This window comes from Durio zibethinus, chromosome 21, assembly GCF_047325235.1.
Source record: "Durio zibethinus cultivar Kanyao isolate XHJ-2024 chromosome 21, ASM4732523v1, whole genome shotgun sequence".
Taxonomy (NCBI): domain Eukaryota; kingdom Viridiplantae; phylum Streptophyta; class Magnoliopsida; order Malvales; family Malvaceae; genus Durio; species Durio zibethinus.
In genome coordinates this window covers 9,186,787-9,205,786 of record NC_143182.1, presented here as the reverse complement: position 1 = coordinate 9,205,786, position 19,000 = coordinate 9,186,787, and the positions used below count along the sequence as shown (strand labels likewise).

Here is a 19,000-nt window from a genome sequence, read left to right as displayed (position 1 = left end):
TATGATGTTAGATTACAACGCCTGTGGGAATTGAAAGCGCTAAATGTGCGAAAGAGAGAACATTGACGCTATCAGAGTCTGATTAACCGATAATCCATGTAGTTAATCATCTGTCGTCACAACCGCAATCTATTATCCACAACAAATATTGGAGACTGGAAATATGTAATTGTTGGCAAGAGTTATAAAAGGCAGGCTGAAATGCCTATAAAAGCTTGCTTACGATTGCAGTCGTGCAAGAAAAACACAATTTTGCAAGCGTATGTCTGTTAGCCTTAAGCTCATAAAAATGCAGATTGAAATTATCAGGCCTCTCTGAAATGGATGAGGATTTGGGTTCTTGGAAGTTCTGGCTCTCGTGTTGCATACATTATATTGCTGCATTCCTATACCAGATGTTAAGCTTTGTACACTAATGGTGGAAAATGTCCAGGAGCTTTCGCTGAATAATGGATAATATAGATGGAAATTTGGAAACAAGGGTAGACACTAGCAAGTAGCAACTAGAAGTTGAGCATGTCAATACACTTTCTGCCTACTAGAAAATTTTCTGCAGATACACGTTTTCTTTGGATTCTCGGCAGCCAAGTGACCAAAAACACAAGCGTCTCTATGATTATTCCCACCAAGTACTGCACCTTCACCATGCATTAAGGGCTCTATGCAACCAAGCCTCAACAGAGGAAATAGTGTAAATAAACATCTACAACAGATATTTTAAAGATTACATTAATTATGAAACCTCCTATCTCCTCTTTTTCTTCAAGAGTGAAGCAGCACGTAAAAATATATGATCTACCTCATCAAAGTTAGGTGAGTTAACATTACTGTCCAATGCTTTAGGAACTTTTGAGCCCATGGATATTTGACACAGGTGCTCCTTAAAATCTTCAGGTTCCCCATCACTTTCTACTGGAAATTTGTCAAATTCATCCAAATAAAGTGGTCGATCTTTCTTCTCCTCTGTCTCAGTGTCTGACTCGGTCTCAAAAATATCTGACAAGTCTTCAGAATCAGAAGCCATAAGCGAATCCGTAGTAGATTCATTGTCAGAAAGTTCCTTGCTCACATCCAAAATTTCTTTCAATTTATTTGAACCCTCAAACTGCATGCTTGAAATCTTCCTAGATTCCTCATTGTAATTATCAATGTTTTGCACATGTTGCATAGGATCAGGTCTATTTTCAGCTTGAGCACGTAGCAACTCAAGGTCCTGTTCAAGCTTTGGGATATACTTCCTAACAGCTCGAAGGCCATCCCTATATTTGGATTTATCAAGAGCCTGAACAAAAGGAATGAAAAGAAAATGAAACTGAAGGCTCATTTAGATAATTAAGTATGAATATGAAAGACAGTGCAAGCTCTCTGTCTGTCAATCTACCAAATGGGAGCTTAAATAGTAACATGTTTAACCTCTATAAAGAGAACATTCTAAAAGCTTGGATGAGAGTTGTATAGTGAAGATAAAAAAATAATCTTAAACAAGAAACAACTTAAAACTTTTCTGAGAACTGGAAATCAGTTTAAAGTTGACCTGGGGTGCTCAACCATGAGTCAATAACAATATATGCTAATGGAAGATACTGGTAAATATACTAGACAATAAAAAATAATAAAATTATGTTGTAGATAATTTTCCTAGCATTTTTTACCTGTCACATTTTACCCTCAGCATAAAGTTAATGCAATTCCTAAGAAGTTCCCTTGTTTGAGAAATTTAAATGCAACTGTTTCATTTTCATTTAATGCTTCTAATGCAGAAAAAAATAAGCTAATTTTTTAATTAGCTTACTTAAGATTTTATTTTGTTAATCTTGTTGTATTTATGGAGCAAAGTGTAATATCTTATAGATCTAGAGTTATATTTGATATTTTACATTTATATTAGGGTTTAGTATCTTAGTGTAGTTTTCTTTATCCTATTAGGTTTTTAGAATCAAGTTTATTAGTCTTCTATTAAGAGTCTAGAGTATTTTCTTTGAAGTCCTACCTAGAATAGGAGTTCTAGTTCTTTTAGGATTAGAGTTGGTCGTAGCTGGTAGCCCATATAAATAACAACATACTCTTTCTTTTGAAAGACAGATTATGAGAATTTTAGCTTTATTGCTATTCAGATTGTGTGATGCAATCAACCCTAGGTGTGATGCCTAGGTTTTCTTTCTTCATGCAATCAACCCTACGTCTGAAGCTTAGGTTATCTTTTCTTTCATGTTTTTCTTTTTTTATTCATCTTTCCCTATTTTCTTAAGAATTTCAAATTATCGCTATCATAAACCCTAACCCCTAAGCTGTCAGCTTCTGTACCTAATTGACTTCAATGTCTGATTCTGTGAACCAACCAAGAACCTTGGCCAAAAAGAAAAAAATGAAAACAAATGACTAAGAACCGTTCCTAATATGTTTTCTCTATGGAAGAAATTAAAAGAGTTTGTCATATTAAGGAAATGTTTGTATGCCACATGGTCAGGGCTCATTAAACTGAAACTCAATTCAATTCTTTAGTTTTCAATATTAGGGTGAAAAACAAAACCAATAAAAGATAAGGGAGAAGAAAGACCTTCTTTCTAGAAAGAGTGACCCTGGGTGACATGATCTCTGTAGGTGGTTGAGAATAATTCTTCCCTCTGTACATAATTATTGTATTATCTTCATGAATGTCAAGCACAATCCCACCTGTCAATCTTGCAAGCTCAGCAGCGATCTCCTTGACTTCCTCTGGTGAGAATGTCTTAACCACTACCTTCAAAGTCTGATGTTTCTTCCAGTGAAGGTGCATGTTCAAAATTACACCTTGATAAATTCCTCGTCTTCCAACTGGCACATAATTTTTGCACTTGAGGCCCATCTTCAAAAAGAAAAAGTGCTCTTCCGGAGTCAATATTTCTGGATCATGGGTTGTTTCAGATGATTCTGCAGGCTCAATCTTATTTAAAGCTGTAACAAGTCTTTCTTCTTTCTTTTGAGCCTGAAGAACAAATGGAGGAAATGCACATGAAAAAAGAGTTAGACACAGAAGAATATATAGCTACGAGCTTATATATGACTATCTAGAAAAACATCCCAACTTCAAAATCATTCACTCACTCACTCACTCACTCACCAGAGAGAGAGAGCAATGGTTTGAATTCCCCTTATCAATATGTAAGCATTTTGTAGAAAAGCTGGGAATACCTTTCTAAGTTTGTAAAGAATCTTTTCTTCAGCTGTCATTCTTTCATACTCTTTCTTCTTCTTCCACCTAAAGAATTTTAACCACCTTACAACAGCTCTTTTACCCTTCAATTTCTTCCTCTTCACCTTACCATTATCAGTACAAGCATCCTCAAAACTAGCATCTTTATCAGAATGGTTGACTGTCCCAACAACTTTTTCAGAAGCATTCAGAAATGGAGCTGAATGAATCCATACATGCCCCTGGAGCAGAAACCTCTTTATGTCATAGATTGGGGCAAAAGCCTGCTGCCGACCAGAAGCCTTGCATATATCATCACCCAAACTACTGCGTCATGAGTAAATCCTCATGCAAATTCTTTTAGGATTGTTGTTTTTTTCTAGTGAAAATTTCAGCTTTTAAAATATATATAATATATTAACCACAGTCTACAATTGCACGAAAGCTTAAAAGGTTTCAAATCGACTCAGTCATTTAAAAAGTTTTATCAGTTTGTTCTTCCCAAGTAAAAACACATTGGACTTGAAAACTAGGGGAAAAAAATGAAAGCATATAACGCAGATGCAACACGATTCATACATTAATGTCAAAAAGATCATTGGGAAAATGGAGATGCATGAAAATAGTTGCTAATCAGGAACCTTTTCTCGATTCCGTGAAAACAGAGGAGCAAAAGTTAATAAAGTTTTACTATTAAACCAAAGTCAAAGGGTTCTTAGTTGGATAAAAAAACAAACAGTAAGCCCCCAATTAAATTCGTCAAAGTTTTACAAGAAAATAAGAGGGACCTCAAATTCCTAATACAGCTAAAAGAAGTTATTTCAAAAGCAAGTAGAAGATTTAGGGATCATCCAATACTGCATTGAGTTTTATGAACTCCAATCAAGATGAAAGCAACCCATTTAATATCAGTCCAAAAGATTATTTATTGTCAGTTCAAAGCAGCCCAGATTGGCAAAAGCCAAGCTTTTTTATATGATAAAACAAGAGGATTTTCGTTAATGAATTAACGCATTTGTATTAAAATCGGCTGCAATTGCACAAAGAAAAGCAACCCATTTGCTGAATAGGAACATGGTACAAATAGCCGAGAAATTCTAAAAAGTCATAGCCAAAGAAAAGAAAAACAAACTAATTCAATCCCATTCCAAGACTTAAACTTTATAAAAGAACAAATAAAGAGAGATACCTGGGTATGTGAAGGGGCTTATTGGGAACGGAAATGAATGAATTAGAACAAAGAATCTTGACACTTGGAATAATACGCAGACCAACTGAAGCTGAAGCTAAAACCCTCCCCGCCATTTCTAAATTTTTTTCTCTTCCCACTCTCTCGGCCTCTGCTCAGACTCTGGGTTAGACTTTATAAACCGGTTTTAATGCGGTCCTGCACGCACGGTTCGGCCCACTTGTAATAACTCGTTTTTTAAGTGCTCTTTTTTGGGCTTGAGATACTGAATATCACTTATTAGGATTTTTTACGGTACATACATACATACACATATATATATATTTTTTTTATATTATCTTTTGCCATTTGTAAATTAGTTTTAGGCGAGTGTGACGTACGTATAATTTTTTTTATTCTATTTTAATAAATAATTTTTTAATATTATGATAATAATAGTTATAAATATTAATAATTTAATTTTGGTATAACATAGGTAAAATTTGATAACTTTCTATATACATTTGAAAATAATGATAAATATTAACAATTTAATTTGTATTTTTATACTATAATAAAATTTTATAACTTTTGATATAATTTTGATTTCAATAATTTTTTATAAAATTTTAGTAACATTTCATGTAACTTTTATAACATTCGATATTAGTTTGGTAATTTATGATATAATTTTCGTAATTATTGATATAATTTTTATAATTTTTATAAAAAAATTTTAATAAATCTTTAAATTATTTAAAATTTATTTAAAAAATAATCCTTAGTCTACAAAAAAATAAAATTGGGTTTGAAAATATAATTATACGTGAAAAAATATTAACATCTCATAACATATATTTTAACAATAATACTAATTAATCACATATTTTCATTTAGTATTGAATTTTTGCCACCTGTTTTAGAATTACTTTATTTAAGAATAAAATGAACTTTTTTTTTAACCAACTTTTAAATTTTGTCTAGATATTTTCTAAATTTTCAATATCTAAGCAAAATTTAGAAAATATTTCTCTATTTAAGTATTTTCATAATAATCCTAAAAATCAAAGATAATATTTTTCATAAAAAATAGTTATTGGAAATCCTTTCAATATCTAAATAGGATCTTAATAATTATTTTACTTAAAACATTTTTTATTTTATTTTTATAAAAAATAACAAATTTTCAAAATCATCATTTAGTACTTTTTTTTTTACAATAAGAAGGTATATGTGATGCAACTAATTTAGATACATGTGTGGCACATGTATAATTTTTATCTCTAAAAATTCATCTCCACAAATAATTTTTTTGAAGCTATGATAATAATAGTTATAAATACTAACAATTTAATTTTAGTTTTGGTATAATATAGGTAAAATTTGATAATTTTTTATATACTTTTGAAAATAACGATAAATACTAATAATTTAATTTATATTTTTATACTATAAGTAAATTTTGATAACTTTTGATATAATTTTAATTTCAATAACTTTTGATAAAATTTTAGTAATTTTCAATATAATTTTGGTAACATTTGATATTAGTTTGGTAACCTATAATATAATTTTGGTAACCATTGATACAATTTTAATAATTTTTATAATTTTTTTCAATAAAATCTTAAAGTTTATTAAAAATAGTTTTTATTTTGTGAAAAAAAATAGGTTCAAAAGTACGATTATACATGATGAATGATTATCATCTCATAATGCTTATTTTAATAATAGTATCAATTAATCATATATTATCTTTTAATATTGATTTTTTGCCATCTCTTTTAGAATTACTTTGTTTTGAAATAAAATGAAAAATTTTTATTAAGAACCATTTTTTAAAATTTACCTAGATATTTTTTAAATATTTTAATATCTAAGGCAAAAATTAAAAATTATTTCTCTCCTTAGATATTTTCATAATAATTCTTAAAATCAAAGATAATATTCTTCATAAAAAATAATTGTTGAAAATCCCTTCAATATTTAAGTAGGTTCTCAATAATTAATTTACTTAAAATATTATTTTATTTTATTTCTAAAAGAAATAACAAATTTTCAAAATCATCATTTAAGTACTTTTTTTTTTACAATAAAAAGGTTCACGTGATGTAACTAGTTTTAAGCACGTGTGATGCACTTACAAGTTTTATCTCTAAAAATTCATCTCAATTTTAGTACTAACAATTTTTTGATACTATGATAATAATAGTTATAAAGACTAACAATTTAATTTTAATTTTGGTATAATATAGGTAAATTTTAATAACTTTTTATATACTTTTGAAAATAATGATAAATACTAACAATTTAACTTTTTTTTTAAACTCTAAGTAAAATTTGATAACTTTTGATATAATTTTGATTTTGATATCATTTGATAAAATTTTAGTAACTTTCGATTCAATTTTGGTAACATTTGATATTAGTTTGATAACTTATGATATAATTTTGATAAATTTTTATAAATTTTTTAATAAAATCTTAAAATTCATTAAAATTTATTAAAAATAAATTTTGATTTACCAAAAAAAAATATAGGTTTAAGAATACAATTACACATGAGAAAGAATTACTATCTCACAATACTTGTTTTAACAATAATACTAATTAATTGCATGTTATTTTATAGTATTGATTTTTTACCTTTTTTATATAATTACTTTATTTAGGAATAAAATAAAATTTTTTTATTTCAAATCATTTTCTAAATTTTGCCTAGATATTTTTTAAAATTTTCAATATTTAGGTGAAATTTAGAAAATAGTTCTATGCTTAGGTATTTTCATAATAATCTTTAAAATAAAAAATAATATTCTTCATAAAAAATAATTGTTCAATATCTAAATAGAGTCTCAAGAATTATTTTACTTAAGATATTATTTTTTTTATTCCTAAACAAAACAAATTTTCAAAATCATCATCTAGTACTTTATATATTTTTTATAATTAAAAGGTGCATGTGATGCAAATAGTTTTAAGCATTTGTGTGATGCACATATAATTTTTATCTCTAAAAATTAATGTCAATAAATAATTTTTTTAATGCTATGACAATAATAATTATAAATGCTAATAATTTATTTTTAATTTTGGTATAATACAAGTAAATTTTGATAACTTTTTATATATATTTTTAAAATAATTATAAAAACTAACAATTTAATTTGTATTTTTTTTGCTATAAGTAAACTTTGATAATTTTTTATATAATTTTAATTTCGATAGATTTCTATACAATTTTGGTAACACTCGATATTAGTTTGGTAATTTATTATACAATTTTGATAATCATGTACACAATTTTAATAATTTTTTATAAAATTTTTTTAATAAAATCTTCAAATTTATTAAAAAATAATTTTTAGTCTACAAAAAATAAAATTAGATTCAAAAGTATAATTATGTGTGAAGAAGAATTAACATCTCACAACGCTTGTTTTAACAACATCACTAATTAATCACATGTTTTCTTTTAGTATTAATTTTTTGCCATCATTTTTAGAATTATTTTATTTAAAATAAAATGAAAATATTTTATTTCGAATCATTTTTTAAATTTTTTAATATCTAGGCAAAATTTAAAAAATATTTCTCTACATAGGTATTTTCATAATAATTCTTAAAATGAAAGATAATATTTTTCATAAAAAATAATGGTTGAAGATCCCTCCAATATTTAAGTAGGATCTTAATAATTATTTTACTTATTCTAAAAGAACAAATTTTCAAAATCATCATTTATTACTTTATATTTTTTTGACAATAAAAAATACATATGATGTAACATGAAACAAATAAAATGATACAAATACAAATCAAAATATACAAATGACCAATTTAATTCATCTTATAACATTTTAATTTTATCTCTTTTTGTTTTTTATCATTATTTTTTATTAAAAAACCATTAGTGATAAAATGAAAATTTGTTGTGTTAATTTTTTTAATTCTCTAATATATTGACAAAATTTAAGAAAATCAATCATTTATTTAAAAATTATCATAATTAAGTTTTAAGAAAATAACATTTCTTGATAAATTAAATATTTAAAATTTTTTCTATATCTGAACAGAATTTTCAAAAATTACTTTTATTTAGGATATTATCTTTAAAATCCTTAATTATTTTAAAATTATGAATTTTTATATAAATAAATTATGCAACGAGTAAACAATTAATAAATAACATGCGAAATAAATATCTAAACAAAGTAACATAAGACACGTGACAATCGTAATAATAATCCAAAACTATTATTGAATGAAAAGTCAAAGAGGCGGATTTCATTTGTTTCAATACAGTCCCTCCAAATCTAAACCGAAAATCTCTTTCTTAACTAGCTTTTGCTTGGACATTGGAATCTCCATAACTACCCCTCCATTCCTATGTTTAAAAAGCTTTATATTTAAAAAGAAAAAACCTTTATTTTTTCAAATTCAAGACCAGCATCTTCAGATAAAAAATAGCAAGATTTTAAAACATACGGACAACAAATAAGGGGAAAAATTAAGATAAAATTTTTAAAGTGAAGTTGATGGAATTATTTATTAAAAATGATTAAATGAAAATTAAAATTGATAAATTAAAAAAATTTTATTACATAGATTAAGTATGTAAAATTAAAAAAAAAATACTAAATTTTGATATAAATTTTTAAATAAATAATTTTTATAAAAATATTGATAAAATTGTTATTATTAAATAAGTATATATCAAATTTGAATTATAAATAATATTTTTAATAATTTTTTTATATATTATTAATTTTCATATTAATCTTTATTAATCTATCGGTTTAAAATTTTTATTAAATCATTTAAAAAAAATTTCACATACTTAATAAAATCTTTTTTATTAAGATTTGTCCACAAATAATATGAACCGAAAAATTATTCCAAACCGGTTTTAGCGTTGGCCTCTTTTCAGCCTCTTTAAAACACATTCTTTTCACCGTATTTTAAAGGCTTTTAGGTTTGATAATAAAAGTTAACAGTTTTTACGTTAAAACCTGAACTTGAAAACTCTTAAATACAAACTTTAACGTTCCAAAAACAGGGAGTCAGGGGATAGAATAGAATCGAAACTCTCTTTGAAAGGATTTTTTTTTTTTTTTGACAACTTGAACTCCTTTGAAACCCTTCCCCTTCTTCATGTTTTTGAAAAAGCTCTACTTTCCTAGACAAAAAGGCCTCCTTTTTATCATTAAACCAGCAAACGCACATCAAGGATGGAGCTTTAAGGTCCCATGGACAGCAACAAGCACTAGAAAACCACATTTGATAGCTTCAAAAAAAACTTTTAACAACTCTACTACATATTTTGAAAAGCTTCCACGTTCTTAATTTACTAAAAAAAACTTCCTTTTCATCATTCAAACTCAGAAACTACGTATCAAGTACGGAGCTTTAAGCTCCCATGAACAGCTAAAAGGAAAGCAAAACCGAAACAGGCTCGTGGACTCCAAAACCCTTCTCTTTCCTTTCATTCATTGGTAACTCTTAGATATTTGAAGCAAAGCTTCCATCTTTTACATGAAACAGTATGAGCAAAGAGGGAAACAAGGTTTTATGGAGTTGTATGTATAAAAAAAAAAAAATCAAAAGAAACAAGGACCGAAACTACCTCTTCTCCAAGCTTTTTTGTTTTTTAAACGTGCTTCTAAAAGACCGAGGCTTCTTTCAAGTAAAAAATCCTCATTTTTTTAGTGTGCCGACCAGCCTTTTTTGTGTGTTTTTTGTTGTGATTTTTTTTTTGGCTCTGCCGCCAACCTCCTCCTTCCCCCCGGTTTGTAAAATTTTTGGATCCTTTATAGAGCACCCGTTCTGGTAGATTAGAGCTTAGGAAATTGTATTTTTGGAACCTTGTTGCAGCAATGGTGCTGCGTTATTGGGCTGTGCAATGCTGCATTTGAGGAGAAGATAAAGTGATGATTTTGAGAGAGCATGCTAACTTTTGGGATGGTGCAACGCTAAGTTTTGGGGTGTAGAGTCTTTCACAGATTCACGTAGAAAGACAAACAGGAGGGAAAACAGAAAAGCTGAAAATGGTGGTATCAAATGGGGAAGAAAAAGTGAGAGAGGCTGCTTCATGGTAGACCTCCCGGCCTCTGTTTTTTACTTTTGTTGTTGTTGTTGTTGTTGTTTTATTTTATTTTTATCTTAATTAACTTTAAAATTAAAAAAAGGAATTGGAGTGAGCTACATGCAATTCTTCAGGAAATATGGTTTAAGCTCGGCACACTTCCCGTTAGATACCTCAGTGTTAACACATAAGAATTGCACTTCGCTAGTAGAAAGGATTACAGATAGAATCAATAGCTGGATAGCTAAGCACCTATCTTATGCTAGTAGACTGCGATTGATACAATTTGTCCTACAGCATTCATAACTAGTGGTGTAGGCATTTTATCCTACCTCAGAAGGTCATAAAGAAAATTATTTAGCTCTACAAGCTACTTCTGAAAAGAACAACCAGGCACAGTACAAAGGGCTAAAATCAAATTGCAAACCATTTGTAGTACCAAGTCAAAATGAGGGTTGGGGTTGAAGGATTTCTCAACATGGAACCAAGTTTGTATAATCAAGCATTTATGGTCTCTACTTGCACAAGCAGGATCAATTTGGATAGCATGGACACAGAACTATGTGTTAAAAGGGAGAAGCATAAGGGATGTGCCAATCCCTCAAAGCAATAGTTGGAGTACGAGGAAAGTGCTACAAATGAAGAACATTGCTTCCAAGATTTTAATGTCAGCAAAAGGTTGCTCAAGCTATCCTGGTGGAGCTGTATGGGAGGAATTAAGATCCATACAGGAGAAAGTAGTTTGAGATAGGCCTGTTTGCTGTAAGCCACATATACCTAAGCATGCAGTTATCGCATGAATGGCCATTCTGAATAGGCTCCCTACTCAAGACAAGTTGAATGCATGGAGGATTACAACGGATAGGTGCGGTGTATTATGTAAACAGGATGATGAGTGAGGAATCACATTTTCCTTACATGTAGCTATTCTAAGGCAGTGTGGAGGCAGATCTTGTAGCAATGTCAGTTGCGAAAGGAAGTTGAGGATTGGGAGAATGAATTTCAGTGGGAATTGCCAAACTCCGAGGGAGGCTCTACTCTGTTATATTGAGACTGGCTTGGGGAGCTTATATCTATTTGATTTTAAATGAACAGAACAAAAGGCAATTCGAGTCGGAGGAAAGCAATAGTGAGCAAATCTGGATACAAATTAAGGAGGAAGTCAGACTAAGAGTAGCAGAATTAAAGCATGTTGATTTGGATCATATAAATAAAGAACTGTGTGAGAGATGGGACATATGCAGAGAGATGTTTATAATGTAAATAAGTGAAGCGATACCAAACTATACAAACTATTTTACGGTAGTAGTAATTTGTTGCTTCTTGACTAATAAAATTACAATTTATCCAAAAAAAAAAAATCGAAAATGACTTTAGGCCTAAGTCCAAATGACTGAATTTTGAATTAATCCAAATTGAATATGGTTAGATCTTAATCCATGCAAAACGATTAAAGATCGATTAATTTAAAACAAAACTCAAACAAGTCTAATTACATAAATCCAATTAAAATACTTAAGTTTACCTAAATCAAAATGTTAAAATCAAATATATAAATTGATCAAAATTGAATTATTTTGGATAAAATTAGGTGTCTACAATATTAGATGAATATGTTATGTTTTTTGTCATTTAATTTGTCATGTCATATTATTTCTATTCAATTTAGTTCCCATTGTTTTATATAATATAAATTGTGTTAATATTCAGTTTTGAATATGATTAAAAAGTTTAAACATAGTGAAAGCACTAGTGAGGTTAAGAAAGTTAATCTCAAATGGACAGAAGAGATAGATGATGTATATATTGATATAATGTTGGGGCAGCAAGTGAACTGAAACAAAGTTGATGGCACATTCACCCTTCGCTCTAATGACAACATGGTGAAAATACGCAGAGTCTGTTCTGTATTGTTGCCTTTGGTTTCTTAACCTATAAGCTGGAAAATGTAGGTGCTATATTGACAACAAAACAGTAACCTAGGAGATAACTCCTCAGCTCTTCTCTAATTCTATATGATCCTACCTCTATATCACTTAATAGTAATCTGTTATTTTGCTCTTGATTGAGTGGGCAAATTTACATGAATTGTGCTCACGTGACATTAATTTCAGTTGGCAAGCTCAATAGATCTTTCCGGAGATGGGAATATCTCTGGAGTTGCTGAACCACTTGGAGTCAGATCAACATTTACAGGAGGACTTTCTTGCTGTACGAGGAAAACAAATTCTAAGGAATTTGTCTGGTTTGAGCAGCTTGATGGACTTGGTGGGCAGTTAGTGTTTGGTGAGCCTCCAAGAAAACCTGTACTTTGAACACTGGGAGCGTAACTTCCTTCCCCGTTTTGATCGTTTGTAGAAGTACGAGAGCTTAGATCTTTCTGGTCGAAGAATCTTGACATGGTATGGATTCTTCTCCATATTGGAGTTTCGGGATCGAACTGCAAGAATACATGCCTTTGCTCATACAAGAACATTGCCACAAATATGACGAGAGCCAATAGGGAGGCGGTTCCAGCAATGAGGAACAGTCCACTAAAGCTCTCAAGACCAAGACTATTTGAAGATATTGAGACGTTGCGATCAAGACAAACAGTTTCCTTCTTGAACCACTTGTCTTCAATTTGATTTATTTCGTCACTCTGAGTAACATTTAAAATTCCCCTTGAAACATCTACTACAAGAGGGGAACCTTTAGGGAAGACCTGCAAAATCAAATTAGAAATCAGCACGAACGCTAAACCATATAGAGGGAGGAAGCCAATGCAAGAGAGAAAATGAGAAATTGAGTAAGGACTCACAAAACCAAAGCCAGCAGTCTTAAATGTCGGTTCCACCATTGTATATTTACCACAATATTTTGCAAGAAACAGCTCGATAAGAGGAACTTCATCCAAAGCAGCAGAAATACCTCCATTGGCACTTCCCTTGGTAAAAAGTTCATCAAGTTCATCTGGAGATTTATATTTCTTAAGCTGAAATTTATGGAACTTCAAATCCATCAAAATTCCCTCAACGAAAGAGCCATCACGATAACCAACACTTTCCCTTCTCTTAAGGAGCTCGTTTATATCAGTTACAGTAGGCTGGAGTTGTTTAATAGTTAAAAGTGATGTCAAACTGGCCGTGTAACTTTGGATGAGAATGAGAACCACGAAACACCATATAATTATCACAAATCTAGCCAAATTGCTCACCACTCTCTCCCCTGTAAAATAATTCAATTCAAAGAACCAAAAACATGATTAGAAAAAATCTCTTAAGCACGGCCGCCATATGTAAATTGAAAAGGTGAAAAGGGTTGATTATTACGATGTGAAAACACAATGGTTGACAAGGAGAACCAGATCATTGTGCCAACTTGATGTGCAGGGGATCCACGGAAATCTTGATTTATTCTATGCTCAAGAACCCAGACAACAAATCCTATGAATAAAAAGAAGCAACCGCTCGCTACCCAGAGGTCCCATGTCAAGGGCTTCAAGAAAACCCATGGATTCTTCTCCCTGTTATCTCTGATTGGCACGATCATTGACACACCAGATTCTGTGTATGGCATTGTGAAGTCAACATACAATGATCTATTTGCTACAATAGTCGTATCTCCTACCACCGCATCATAATTCTGTTATTTGCCAAAGGGAGAAATCAGATCAAAATCTATACATTTAAATCGTATACGTCTGTGAAACAAATCAACAGAAAAGATAAAAGGATCAGTATAAAGGAGAAGTAGAAGAGTTTTACCCCGTAGTGTACTTGATCAATCAAGTCATTGTAAGAACCAGCACTCTTGCCCTCTGGCGTTGCAAATGGAATGAACTCGTACGGAACAGCATAAGGCATTTTAGCCATTACAGCAGCGAAAACGTCTATGCAGTACCCTTCGATTAATGTTGCTTTCTGAGAAATAGGGTCCCATGTTACCTTTACAAATTCACTAAATCCATTATTTACTGGAACCCCGATTCTCAATTTACTCCCATTTCTTGGATTATCCCAACCTCGGGGAACGATGGTTGTATCCCCTGGCCATATAATGGGGCCAAGATTCGGTTTAGAAGAGGAATTTATGCTTGTCTTTCTGTTTACCGGTTTTAATCTTCTAACAAGCCCATTTTCTGGTGTCCAAAACCCTATCCTTCTTTCACCATTTCCATTTACGTTAACTATCTGAAATACTGAAGAATGTAGCTGCCTATTTACAAAATGATAGTAACCCGTAAGACCGCTGAATTTGATGCTTGATAATGCTTGGATGAGTTGTGGGCCGTTTTGTGAGACCCCAACATTTTCAAGGTCTACTGCACTGCTGGAAACATTTGTTTTGTTGAAGTGGAAATCCGAAAAGCCAGCTTTCTCAATTGCCATGGCTAATGCAAATGTTGCATCATAAGCCCAGAGTCCCAAAATGCTCAGTTCAGCATTAAGAACGTCTGGATTGTCTTGTTGGAATTTCCTTTGCCAGCGGACTTTGAAAGCTTCAAGCTTTTTTAATTTGGGAACATAAGTCCTCACACCTAGAACACCATGCATGGAATCTATGGTTGAGGAATCCGATGATCTCCAAAGATTAGTCATCCCATCAGTCACGATCCAAGCATACCCTTCATTCATCATTCCAATCTCTTTTGCTTTGGCTAAAAGCCGAGAACCAAGAGACATTCTCATGTGCACGATGAACACTCTTGTTTGCATTGCCATCAACTTGTAAAGCTCCCGATCAATTTGGTCATCAGTAGCTGATGGGGAAATGACGCTCAGATATGGGACCCTAACGTTGATCGCCTGCAAGGACTCCGTTAAGCAAGGTATAATGCTTTCTCCAAACTGATTGTCTTCATATATGGCCACAGTTTCTCTCCATCCGAAAGCCTTAACAATGGCACTTATGGCTTTCACTTGAGATGAGCTACTTTGTGCGGATCGGAAAAAGTATGAACTCCCAAGGGAAGTAAGAGACGGACTTCTTGCAGAAAATGTTATTATGGGCACTCGAGATTTGTTTCCAAGCTTAATAACGAAGTTGGCCTGCATTGAAGTTGTTGGCCCTATGATTGCTTGCACTTCTACATTTTTTATCAAGTCCAGAGCTGTTCATCAAGCAAGTGGAATTCTCTCTTAAATTTTCAACATTTTTTAATCCAGTCTATACGTAATATATTCTTGACTACTAATGTGCTACACGGTGAACAAATTAACATGGAAATATAGAGGTCTGCTGACTTGGTCTTGCGATATACATATATATACTAGAACAAGTTTTTTTAATAGCTTTCAAGTCAAATATTGTTTCCCAATATAGTTGTAGCTGAGCATGGGACAGGTATTTTCAATCTTATGACGGTATCAAAGTAGCATAGATTTTCTAATCTTTGGGGTACTTTGCAATTCACCCCTCCTTCTATATGACCAAAAGCCTAAAACTGAAATAAAAGTGCTATAGAAACGAACATAACTTCATGTTGTAAACGATATGGGCATTTAAAGCTAGCAGCCTATAGCAATGATGCAAAGTTCAATTAGGAAAGTGAGTGGATAACTTGCAAATGCATGGAGTGAAGATCAGCAGAAGAAGAATAAGAAGAAGAGAGAACGGACCGGCAGCTGCGGCGCCAACAACGTCTTCGTTGGAGTCCCTGGCGTTCAAGACTAGCCTGGTTTTATAGCCACCATGAGTGGCATAAAAGTCTGAGACCGCCATGTTGATGCAACTCCACCCAATTTTCCCAACCAACGAGTCAAAGTCAAGTACCACACCCACATTAACTGGGACGGTTGTGTTTTGCGTCACCACCAACTTGTCTAGCAACAAAATGAAGAGACAGAACAAGCAATGGAAATGGGGTTTGATTGTGTTATTCATTTTTTAGGCTACTCTGCTCTCCTACACGGTTTTGGAAAGAAATCAAATATCACTATTATATATAGGATTACAAATTAGAAAAGTATACTGCATATATGGAAAAAAAAAGTTTAGAAGAAAAGTAAATCAATAAAAGGAAGATTCCAAACTTAGTGAAATGACCTTGACTTTCCTTGCATATAATGTTTCAATTTTACCTAGTCATATGACCAATTGAAATATTGTCTAGAGGAATATTACTGCCTTTTTCTTATAAAGTATAGGCTTATTTTTCGTTTTAGCAATAAAAAAATTAATACTAACAAAATAATTTCACATTTAACCTTTTTTATTTTAAATTCTCAATATTATTTTTTTAAAATTAAATTCTTGATTTTTTATTCTTTTGAAAAAAGTTAAAACTTTTAATGCTAATGAAATCTTTGCTTAGTTGCAAAAAAAAGTTTTAAAATCATGAGATCATAAGTTCAAGTTTCATTATGTATTAGTATGACTTAATTGTTTATTGAATTTGTCTAATTTTATTTTAATTTATTAATTGATTATTTAGTTATATTTTATATATAATACTTAATTATAATTATTTTATTTGTAATTTCAAAAAAAAAATTAAAACTTCAAATATCAAAAGGTTTTAATTTCTTTTAAAAAAAAAGTAAGGATATAACTTATGAAATAATTAAAAGACATGGTCAAAAAGAGAAATGTTGTCAAAAAAGTCAAAATAAGAATATACTTTTGAAAGAAATAAAAGTATAATAAAATTTATTTACGAATCAAAAGCGAAACTGCATGCTACTATAAATATATACATTTTTAATTAGTTGATGAAATACGAGTAAAATCTTTTAAGTATTATTATGTTAGTTTTCTCTCTTATATTCTTTGGTAGGTGCATTAAAGTGGTACAGTACATCAAGTTGTAGGTATCTTTTGTTTTTTTTAAAGTTATATTCTTAGTCAATATCACATTCAATTAAATAATGAATTATTATATTATAATTAAATTAAAATAATTAAATAATTAATTATAACGTAACTAAATAATCAAATTTACATATAATAAAACTACTTAAACGTAAGATCTCAAAATTTAAAATTTTTTTTTTTTACCGTTAAACCAAAACTTTATTAACAAATTTTAGGTATCTTGTTGTCAGAATATTATTAGTACAATTTGTTAAAATTAATTAGATTATTTTTATATAATAATTGAATTTTATTCTTTAGTAAACTATTAACAGAGCTATCAACATCGTTTATTAAAAGAGACTATCTTAATTATACATTAGCAAAATAGCTTGTAGCTAGGATTCTATCAGCTGTAATTAAATCATTAATCCTTGTAAGTTATAAATATTATCAATAGTGAAACTTATGAAACTTAATTAAGAATATTTTAAAAAGAAAATTAAATTAACAAACATGTAATAACCTTATTAATCTTTTCTTGGATTTCCCTAATTATTATAATACTGAATAATAATTCCGCATTATTAGGAATCGAGACTTGTCAAGGGATTGGGAATTACAAGCGTGGAACAAGAACGGTGCTTTCCAAAGATTCTGTCCTTTTTTTTTTTTTTTTTATGTGGTCTGAAGATTTTGACTTGTCTCAATAAACGTTTTGACCCAATCAAAGTAGATGATAACATATTTAATTCTATTTGATCTAACTTCTGTCCCATGTGACAGAATTTGAATTTCATCAAGTAATTCAGAGTTGAGAGATTTATCAATTTATGTTAAATTAATTTATTTATATTATAGAATATTTGATTAAAACTAATAAATTAAAAAAGACAACTAGATAATATTTAATGCTTTTTAAATAATATTAAAACTTATTTTATCTTAATCGAATCAAACCTAATTTGAAATTTATTTTGGAAAGGTATAAACCTTTGGGCACCTATAACTGAGAGCCATAATAGTTTATTATTATTATTATTATTATTAAATGGATTAGGTTTTTTGCACGTTAGCTAATCAATTTCTTTGTGGCTGATATGCACTTGGAACATAATTTTATGAAATTATATGTATTAATAAAAATTATACTTATAATAAATAATTTTTAATATATGTCAAATAAAAAATAACCAATAATTCAGACATAACTTGAAACTTTGATTTAATCCAATGCTATAGAAGGCAAGTTGTCTAGAAGTAAAGCTAGAAATTTTGGTTGCTTGTAATAAAACAAAACGAAGTCTTCAAAAACTACAAAGGACGCTGCTACTTGATTTTAGTCTTGTTGAATTGAACAAACAAAACGCGTTGTCCTTATTTTTTGTTTTTGGGTCAAACAAAAATAGTTACTGAGAAATTTTCAAGGTGTAAATTAGAAAGAAATTCAATTGTTTATAAAGGCATTTCCAGGAATGAATTGCTTAATTAACAGTTTATAATCAAAGATAACCCTTCAAAAGTTCCCTCTTTTTCCTTCATTCTTCTCTTAAGATACAAATTAATGGCAAATCACCATATGTTAATCTGCTATAGATGAAGCTAAGAGTTCATGAATGAGAGTCCTAAACCTCATTAGTGGATTAGCTAGTCATGAAAACGTTAAGTCTCCAATGCAAAATATTTTTAATTTTAGAAAAGAAGAGATTTCAATTCCATCGCTCTTTGACCAAATATTTTAATTAATGAAAAATTTTCAAATATAACTCGAAGTTAATTGAATTGAATGATGAAAGAAAAA

At 30.1% G+C, this 19,000-nt stretch overlaps 2 protein-coding genes across 6 annotated transcripts; both read right to left on the bottom strand.

Annotated features, from left to right (window-relative positions):
- Nucleotides 1-437: 437 nt before the first annotated feature.
- Nucleotides 438-4,516, bottom strand: LOH1 (RNA-binding CRS1 / YhbY (CRM) domain protein). Of its 5 annotated transcripts, none has more exons than XM_022903059.2 (4): nucleotides 4,362-4,516; nucleotides 3,172-3,499; nucleotides 2,558-2,965; nucleotides 438-1,282 (listed from the first exon to the last, which is right to left on the bottom strand). In XM_022903059.2, the coding sequence occupies exons 1-4, from the start codon at nucleotides 4,475-4,477 to the stop codon at nucleotides 746-748; spliced, it is 1,389 nt and encodes a 462-aa protein (XP_022758794.2). In that variant the 5' UTR covers nucleotides 4,478-4,516; the 3' UTR covers nucleotides 438-745. The 5 variants fall into 5 exon arrangements, with proteins under 5 accessions (XP_022758794.2, XP_089606608.1, XP_022758795.2 ...); XM_089750482.1 differs by having other exon boundaries at nucleotides 3,172-3,474; nucleotides 4,362-4,515; XM_022903060.2 differs by having other exon boundaries at nucleotides 3,172-3,496; nucleotides 4,362-4,513.
- Nucleotides 4,517-12,204: 7,688 nt separating this feature from the next.
- LOC111306176 (glutamate receptor 2.9-like) lies at nucleotides 12,205-16,326 on the bottom strand. The gene is made up of 5 exons (XM_089750494.1): nucleotides 16,026-16,326; nucleotides 14,172-15,517; nucleotides 13,737-14,049; nucleotides 13,226-13,632; nucleotides 12,205-13,129 (listed from the first exon to the last, which is right to left on the bottom strand). Exons 1-5 carry the CDS (start codon nucleotides 16,288-16,290, stop codon nucleotides 12,536-12,538), a joined length of 2,925 nt encoding a protein of 974 aa, XP_089606620.1. The 5' UTR covers nucleotides 16,291-16,326; the 3' UTR covers nucleotides 12,205-12,535.
- Between the last annotated feature and the right edge of the window lie 2,674 nt (nucleotides 16,327-19,000).

What these genes read in the sequence shown, in the direction of transcription:
- LOH1 (XM_022903059.2), bottom strand. Translation starts at nt 4,477, where the DNA reads ATGGCGGGGAGGGTTTTAGCTTCAGCTTCAGTTGGTCTGCGTATTATT. An exon ending in AAGCCCCTTCACATACCCAG is followed by an intron (nt 3,500 to 4,361) that starts GTATCTCTCTTT and finishes CTCATGACGCAG; the next exon opens with TAGTTTGGGTGATGATATAT. An exon ending in TCACTCTTTCTAGAAAGAAG is followed by an intron (nt 1,283 to 2,557) that starts GTCTTTCTTCTC and finishes CCTTTTGTTCAG; the next exon opens with GCTCTTGATAAATCCAAATA.
- LOC111306176 (XM_089750494.1), bottom strand. Translation starts at nt 16,290, where the DNA reads ATGAATAACACAATCAAACCCCATTTCCATTGCTTGTTCTGTCTCTTC. An exon ending in TGTTGGCGCCGCAGCTGCCG is followed by an intron (nt 15,518 to 16,025) that starts GTCCGTTCTCTC and finishes CTTGATGAACAG; the next exon opens with CTCTGGACTTGATAAAAAAT. An exon ending in AACCATTGTGTTTTCACATC is followed by an intron (nt 13,633 to 13,736) that starts GTAATAATCAAC and finishes ATTATTTTACAG; the next exon opens with GGGAGAGAGTGGTGAGCAAT.